At 47.6% G+C, this 8,250-nt stretch overlaps 1 protein-coding gene across 3 annotated transcripts in view; it reads right to left on the bottom strand.

Annotated features, from left to right (window-relative positions):
• Window positions 1-3,737: 3,737 nt before the first annotated feature.
• Ptafr (platelet activating factor receptor) overlaps window positions 3,738-8,250 on the bottom strand; it is a 19,424-nt gene continuing 14,911 nt past the window's right edge. For all 3 annotated transcript variants that reach the window (XM_031378932.1, XM_031378934.1, XM_031378933.1), the window contains exon 2: window positions 3,738-7,197. In XM_031378932.1, the coding sequence (XP_031234792.1) occupies window positions 6,126-7,151 (1,026 nt within the window). In that variant the 5' untranslated portion in view covers window positions 7,152-7,197 and the 3' untranslated portion in view covers window positions 3,738-6,125. The remainder of the gene's footprint in view (window positions 7,198-8,250) is intronic.

The raw sequence follows: 8,250 nt of genomic DNA, 5'->3' as shown, positions 1-8,250 counted from the left end.
TGGAACTCATTCTGTAGAGCAGGCTGGCCTCGAACTCAGAAATTCGCCTGCCTCTGCCTCTCAAGTGCGGCTCTGATTTCTTAAAACATTCTCTAGGCAACTAGATGGAGGTGGCACACATCTTTAGTCCCAGTACCCAGGAGGCAGAGGCAGGAGGATGATCTCTGAGTTAGAGGCCAGCCTGGTCTACAAAGCAAGGTCCAGGACAGCCAGGGCTACATAGAGAAACCTGTCTCAAAAACAAACAAAAAAACCAGAACCCAAACCAAAAGAAAACTCCCGACCGACAACAAAATCCACCCGCTGGGAGACCTGTAGAATGACCTAGAAGAAAAGGAAAGCCTGGCCAGTCACACTCGGTTCCTCTGCACACTTTCCCACTCAGAAGGCTAACACTAAGTTACACAACGTGAACTCAGTCATAAGGGGAAGAAGGCTGGTGTCTTGCAATGTTGTAAATAGGAGGCTCTGTGGAATGGAGACCACCTGTTAGGCCAGGGGCAACATTTGTAACATTTACTCTGTGCCAGGGATAGTCCTGAGCAACTCTAAGCCCACAGAACTGTCTATTACATTGATAAGATATGTGTTGGGTCCAGGAATCACTTCAAGAACACCGATCTCAGACAGACAGGGATGGTTTATTGAGCATATGCCCCAGGGACATGAACCAGATTGGAGAACTGAACCATGACCCTGAGACCCTTCAGGGTTTTTAAGCCCAAATCCACAAACATCTGTGCCAAGTTGTTTCACTGATCAGGATGTAGGGAAAGGAGATTTCCTTAGGAACATGTCTTTGTTGTACACTTATCTTGCTCCCATTGATTGGGTTATTTAACTATGGCAGGGGACTTGCCTTGTCTAATATTCATGCCCTAACTTGTCTACCAGGATGGGACATTGTCTAACATTCATGTCTTAACTTGCCAACCAGGATGTCAGTTTCCCATGTACATGTCTCTTCCTGCCAAGTAGAATGTCAGGTTCCAGGGAGGTCTTGGAAACTTAAACTTTACTGGATCACTACTCAAAATGGAAATTTTATTCAAATACTTTTTTTTTTTTTTTTTTTTTTTTTGGTTTTTCGAGACAGGGTTTCTCTCTGTAGCCCCGGCTGTCCTGGTACTCACTCTGTAGACCAGGCTGGCCTCGAACTTGGAAATCCGCCTGCCTCCGCCTCCCAAGTGCTAGGATTAAAGGCGTGCGCCACCACCGCCCGGCTATTCAAATACTTTTTTTGTTTGTTTGTTTTGTTTTGTTTTCGAGACAGAATTTCTCTGTGTAGCCCTGGCTGTCCTAGAACTCACTCTGTAGACCAGGCTGGCCTCGAACTCAGAAATCCACCTGCCTCTGCCTCCCAAGTGCTGGGATTAAAGGTGTGCCACCACTGCCCAGACAAATTTTTACTATGCAACCCTAGATGGCCTGATAACTATCTATGTAGCCCAGAGTGGCCTTAAAGTTGTAGCAATCCTTCTACCTCAGCCTCTTGAGTGTTAGAATTACAAGTGTGACCATACTTGGTCAATATTCCCCATTTAAAAGAAATAGGCCCAGCAAGGTTCCATAGTCTGTCCAAAATCACAGACTAGAGGCTGAAGAAAGGAGCCCTGGCAACAGACGTCAGTGGCTATTTTTTTTGCTCATCCTGTGACATGGTACAAGCTTCAGAATCTGAACACAAATGACTAACGAATACCTGATTACAGCCCTTTAGTAATCGGAGGGAGTCCAACTAAAATCACGATGTGACTGCACATTCCGTAGCATGAAAGTTGGGTAGAGAGAGGTTTTGGGGAAATGGAAAGCTTTGTGAAAGAGAGAGCCTACTGGGGTGGGGAGGCTCTCCTGGGACCCCAGTGCCCCCCGGAGGATTTGCATGCAGTTAACTGGCGAAGTGACAGGTAAGGTGTCCATGCTCCAGTCAACAAGCCTAGCGAGACTCTGGGTCACACACTAAAAAGAGACCTGAAAGCAGAAGTGGAGCTAGTCAGGAGGAGGAAGGGGATGGAGAGGGATCACCAGGAGTTGATGGAGGACCAGGGAGCAAAGGGGGTGTGGTAAATATGACCCAGTGTGTTATACACAAGTATGAGAATGTCAATAATGAGACATGTTTTTGTGGCTAGTTAATATGGGCTAAGAACATATTAGGCTGGGTGTGGTGGTGTATGCCTTTAATTGAGGCATTCACACTCCAAAGGCTGAGGCAGGTGGATCTTTACCAGTACAAGGCCAACCTGATCTACAGAGTGATTCCAGATCAGCCAAATCTACATGGCGAGAACCTGGACCCAAACAAAATGGACAACAAAATCCTCCATAAAGCTATGGGTGAGGGTGTGGACTGGTGCAGCCATTTCAGAAGCAAGTTGGAAGTTCAGACTAGATGGAAGTGAGGCTCAGGATGACCCAATAACATTGCTTCAGGATATGCAGCCAGGAGAAATGGATGGTGCTAGAATCCTTCAAGCTGACAAATGAAACCAAGTCTCACAAGCAGTAAGTGCTCCTCCAGGCTCCAGCGGGTAATGGCGCTCTGGTTCCTGGGGTCCCTAGAAACACACGTCTATGTCTGTCTCCTAGTGTCTGAAGTGTCTGGGAAGAGTCCCCATGAGGCTTTAGGCTGCATGAGCTGTACAAAAGACCTCCAGCATCAGGAGGCCCGGACCAGCTCCTGAACCAGCAGCACGCACAAGATGCCTAGAAGAGTTGGTATGGGCTGGTGAGATGGCTCAGTGGTTAAGAGCACCGACTGCTCTTCCAGAGGCCATGAGTTCAAATCCCAGCAACCACATGGTGGCTCATAACCATCCATAACGAGAAACAAATAAAGAACCTATGGGCTGGAGCGAGCCGGGCTGGAGTAAGCCGGAGAAAGGGATGGAGAAAAAAGAAAAAAAGAAGGGTCGGTGTGTGGCTGCAATTACATAGCAGATTGAAACTGCCTGCAGTTTCAGGAACTGGATTCTTCCCAGGTGGAGGACAGGGACCTGGAAAAACAGGGTTCGAATTGCGGGAGAAATAAATGAAACCAAGACAAATATTTCTGATCAAGATTCAAACTTTACTGCGGGAGTCAGGTTTGTATACGTAGTACAGAAACGAAAGCAAGTCTCTAGGTTTCATGATATTTGCATAATGTAAACGCAGTAACCACGTCTCGGCAACTCCTAAGCCTTCGGGCTGTAGGCAGTCTCTTACCTCTTACCTCTTACCTCTTACCTCTTACCTCTGTAGGTGGACTTCTGAGCTGCTTCGAAGAGTGGTTGACAGTCCACAGAAAGCCTTTGTTTAGCTCCCCAAGTGGGATAGCGGCTTCCAGGCAGAGGCTGGCAGTGTGTCTGATGGCTTGGCTAGTGGGGGAGGTTACAGCAGATGGAGCATGGGGGATGCGAGCTAGCCTATGCTTACTGAGAGGTCTAGGTTTGACTATTAATGACTCCACCCCTCTGAGCCTCCCTTTTCCCACATGTCATAAAGTGGCATAAAAATAATCTATAGGGTGGCTGTTAGTAGGACTGTAAGTTTTAAAATTGACCAAATTTTGCAGTGCATGGTGGCACACGCCTTTAATCCCAGCACTTGGGAGGCAGAGGCAGGTGGATCTCTGTGAGTTTGAAGCCAGCCTGGTCTACAAAGTCAGTCCAGGATAGCCAGGGATGCACAGAGAAACCCAGTCTCGACAAAACGAAACCAACAAAAACAAAAACAAAACAAAACAAAAGACCAAATTTGAAGAGAAAAATGTTTATTAAGTAAACATACTGTGGTACATGGATATTGCCAACCAATGGCAAGGGAGATATGCAGATGATGAAATTCAGAATATACCATGTTAACATAGAAACAGAGAATGATATTTGATTGAAAGTACTAGATACCCATTTCAATGAGCTTAAGGAAGGAAAGAGAAGGAGTCCTGACAAGAGAGCCTCGCAGGACTCAAGAGGAAGCACTTGGCCCCTCTGGCCCCTGAAAGCTGTGTCTTCTCACCAAGTTCTGGTTTCTCTCTGGCCTCTGCTTGGCCTGACACATCTGCTTTCTTTGAAAAGCCACTTGCCTACCAGTCACCTAGGTGGCCACCCAACCCACTTCACATATAGAAAGGTCACCACTCCCTGAAAGGTACACCCTGAATCCAGATGTCCAACCTTCACCCCTTCAGTTCCTATCAAAGGACTGAGGGCGCCAAACTCTCAGGGTAGGGGAGGTTCTGGATAAGTAACCCAGAGTAACCCAGAGTCCGCTGAACATGCACCGCTCAGAAGTCCCGTGAGGTAGGCTGAACCTCCCCGCTGATAACACTAAGAGGTAGAAAATTAAATTCCACATCCTGAACAGCATTTAGCACAGACAAGACTTGAACCTGAGTTTGTAAGATGTCAAAGTTCAAGTATGTTGTTTCAACTACTTAGTCCCCTTCAGCCAGGTCCAGACTACTGCCATCATGCCAAACCCAAGCAGGTTACTGCCTACTGGGACAAGCTTATGCTTGTCTAGCATAGGAATCCACTGACCCAACTTCAAAGAGACACTCGTTGGAAGAAAGGACCTTTTACTTTTCTTTTTAAAGAAGCACAAGGCTCAGGAAAACAGGAAAAGTTCCCCAGAGTTCTGAACCTGAGGCTTGTGGATACTTCTCAGAGGGTAAGAGGGATCTCACTTAAATGAAATAGCAGATGTATTTTGAATAAACCTGCTACTTCATGTATATCCCCATGGGGTCACATTTGTTTTGCTCTATTCTATTAATTTTGTAATTTATTCATGCATATGTATATGTCTATGGGGGGAGGCGGGGCATGTGTGTCGAAGAGTAAAAGTCGAAGGCCACTTGCAGAAGTCTGTTCTGTCTTTGTACCTACCACGTGGCTTCTGGGATCCGACTCTGATCAGAAGTGTTAGCTGATGTACCTTGTTTGATCATCTCACATCCCAGGGCTGTGCCCTCTGTGTTGGGAGACTGTGGAACCTTTAGGAGGTACAACCTGGCTGTAGAAGTCGGTGGCTGGGTGTGGGGTGTATCCTATCCCCGGGGTTAAGGTGCAGTCTTTGGTTCCTGGTTCAGGGCCACATGAACAACCTCCATCTCATGTTCCCACCTCCAGAGTCTGAGCTGCCCTACCGTGCCTTACTTGCCTTGAGGGACTGAGGTCCTCTAAACTGTGAGCCAACATAAAATCTCTCCCTCTTTGAGTTGTCTCTGACAGGGAAGCTGCGCACAGTATGTGAAGTGTGACTAAGACACTTGTCAAGCCGGGCAGTGAGGGCGCATGCCTTTAATCCCAGTACTTAGGAGGCAGAGGGAGGTGGATTTCTGAGTTCGAGAACAGCCTGTTCTACAGAGTGAGTTCCAGGACAGCCATGGCTATACAGAGAAACACTTTCTGGAAACCCACCCCCCACCCCAAAAAAAAGACACTTGTCAAAAAATCACCACCAGGTAGCCAGAGGACCTCAAAAGAAGCTGCCTGCCAGAAGGGAAATGCAGTGTCCTGAGGTAGCCACCTCTCTTCCATTCCTTCAGCGCTCATTCAGGCCAGGGCAAAACGCAGCTGCCTCAGCAAACACACTCCCATCCTAGCTTCTGGTCAGCTTCTGTGTTATCTCCTCTGGTTACATTTGAGGCAAGGTACTGGGTCAGTCAGGAGATACCACCAAACCACTTCCTCTAGAAAGGGTCACAAGGACCTTGTACCTGAAGATGGACAAAAGAAGACACCATCCGAAACGAAATTGTTTCCCCAAAGATCTTCCACACAATCAGTGAAGAGTCCCCACAATCCCTCTCCCCTTTTCCTGTAGTCCCCGGATGTCACTGACCAACCCTTAAGTTGCTGCCCGGGTTGGATGAACTGGGCTGCTCAGTGTTTCTCCCCAAGGTCTGGCCCTAGCTGGGATGTCAGAGTCTGAAGCTCTGGGTAAGTCCATCAACCACAATCCTCTAGTGTTGACTCAAAGATGAAGCATTCAGGTTCTGTATTTTCCAGCAACCGGCTCTCTGCGAGGAAGTAACTGCCATACTTGAGCCTACCAGGGTCAGAAACCTCTCACCTCCTAACTCCATCTATGAGGTCCATGGAAGTGAAGGCTCTGGGTCTGGCTTTAATAAGCAGGGATTAATTTTTCAGAGACACGATAGGAGCCTGGTTGGCTGGCACCATCACCTCGGTGCACGTGTCACTAGTGGCTCTGGAGCACTTCCGGCTACTGCGCATGCTGTAAAACTTTTCGCTGAGGTGCTTTCGGAACTTCTTGGTAAGAAAGCAGTAGATAATGGGATCTAAGACACAGTTGGTGCTGAGGAGGCAGAGGGTGATTTGATGGGCATCATTAATAGCCTGATGGAAGTTGGTCTGGTAGCCCAACTCCGCTAGGGTCCAGGGCAGCTGGACCACGTGATGGGGCACAAAACAGATGACAAATACCGCCAAGACCGTGCAGACCATCCACAGCGCCCGGCGCTTCACTTCTGCTTTGCGCTGCTGCCGCACGGGCCGCGTGAGCAACGTGTGAATGATGACCATGTTGCAGTAGAAAATAAGGAAGAAGACGAGGAAGAAGCAGAAGGCGATGAAGACGTGAACAACAAGGATGGGCACACTGTATGGCTCATAATGCTCAAAGCAGCGGGTGATATTGCCTGAGCCATCCTTATTGGGCACTAGGTTGGTGGAGTCTGTGGCCAGGAAGTAGGATGCAGTAGCTACAATAGATACCCAAATGACCAGGGACAAGGAGATGCCACGCTTGCGGGTGGTGGCCTGAGCAGTCTTGATGGGATAGGCTACTGCCTGGTAGCGGTTATAAGTGATGACACCCAGAAAGGCCACACTGCAGTAGGTATTGATGAAGAAGAGGCAGCCAGCCACGTTGCACAGGAATCCGGGTAGAATCCAGTTGCCTTCGTTGTAGTAGTAGACGATCCACAGCGGGAGGGTGATCAAGAAGAGCAAGTCCGCCACGGTAAGATTCACCATGAAGATCTTTATTTCATTTAGTTTCTTGGAAGGGTACAAGGTCGCAAAGACCCATAGTACATAGCCATTGGCAACCACCCCCAGTATGAAGATGACACTGTAAACAATTGGAAAGAGGGTGTATCGAAACTCAGAATCCACACGAGAGGAGCCATTGTGCTCCATCGCTCTGGGCAGGAAGGGTCACCTGGTCATGGAGCGTTGAATGTGCCTGAAAGAGCAGATGAAGATTCTGGTTAATAAGGAGCCAGGAAGAGATTCCCCTTACATCAACAATTCCAAGGCTCCCGGCTACAGTGTGGATGTTGGAGTCCTCTCTAGGATTCATGTTGAAACTTAAAATCCCCAAGGATTAAGAGGGAGGTGGTGAAGGCCGAGTCTGCATAAACAGGGTCAGCAGCCTGCAAGATGACTCAGTGGGAAAAAGCATCTGAAGCCAAGCCTGGTGGTCTGATCGGATCCCCAGGATCCACATGGTAGCAGAAGAGCCTTGAGTTGTACTAGCTGTCGCCTGACCTCTGACCACTGTGCATGGTGTGGTGCATGCTTCTGTGTGTGTGTGGGTGGTATGTGTCTGTACGCGGTGTGTGTATGCGGTATAACTCCATTTCCAGGGGGGATCTGACGTTCTCTTTCGCCCTCCATCAGGCACCAGGCACACACATGATATATAGGCATGCATGAGCACTCATATGCATAAGATAAATAAGATTTTTAAAAAATTCATATTGAAAAAAAATTTTAGGAAAGGCTTTGTGGTACACACCTGTAATGGAATTAATTAATGTGAGAAGCAGAAGCAGGAAGATCAGCACGGGTTCGAGGCCATCCTGGCCTACAAAGTGTGTTTTAGAATAACCTAAGCTACATAATAACACTCTATCTTTTAAAAAAAATATATTTTTTAATCCATTCAACAGATGAAGGAGTTATATATAGCACAGTGGTCTCTTTTGCTTGACATGCATGTGACCAAGAGAGGGAACTACTACTCCACCCAAAACCGAACAAACTGAAATTATAAACATCCTTCAACATGACTGGCCAGTGCCTATTCAAAGTGTCATGGTCAGACAAAGAAAGACTGAGGAGGGGCTGGTGGGATGGCTCAGTGGTTAAGAGCACTAACTGTTCTTCTGAAGGTCCTGAGTTCAAATCCCAGCAATCACATGGTGGCTCACAACCACCCGTAATGGGATCTGACACCCTCTTCTGGAGTGTCTGAAAACAGCTACAGTGTACTTAACGTATAATAAATAAATTA

The sequence above is a fragment of the Mastomys coucha genome, unplaced genomic scaffold (genome assembly GCF_008632895.1).
Source record: "Mastomys coucha isolate ucsf_1 unplaced genomic scaffold, UCSF_Mcou_1 pScaffold18, whole genome shotgun sequence".
NCBI classification, from domain to species: Eukaryota; Metazoa; Chordata; class Mammalia; order Rodentia; family Muridae; genus Mastomys; species Mastomys coucha.
Note: the sequence above shows the minus strand (reverse complement) of the source record. Positions and strands in the feature narration are given on the sequence as shown.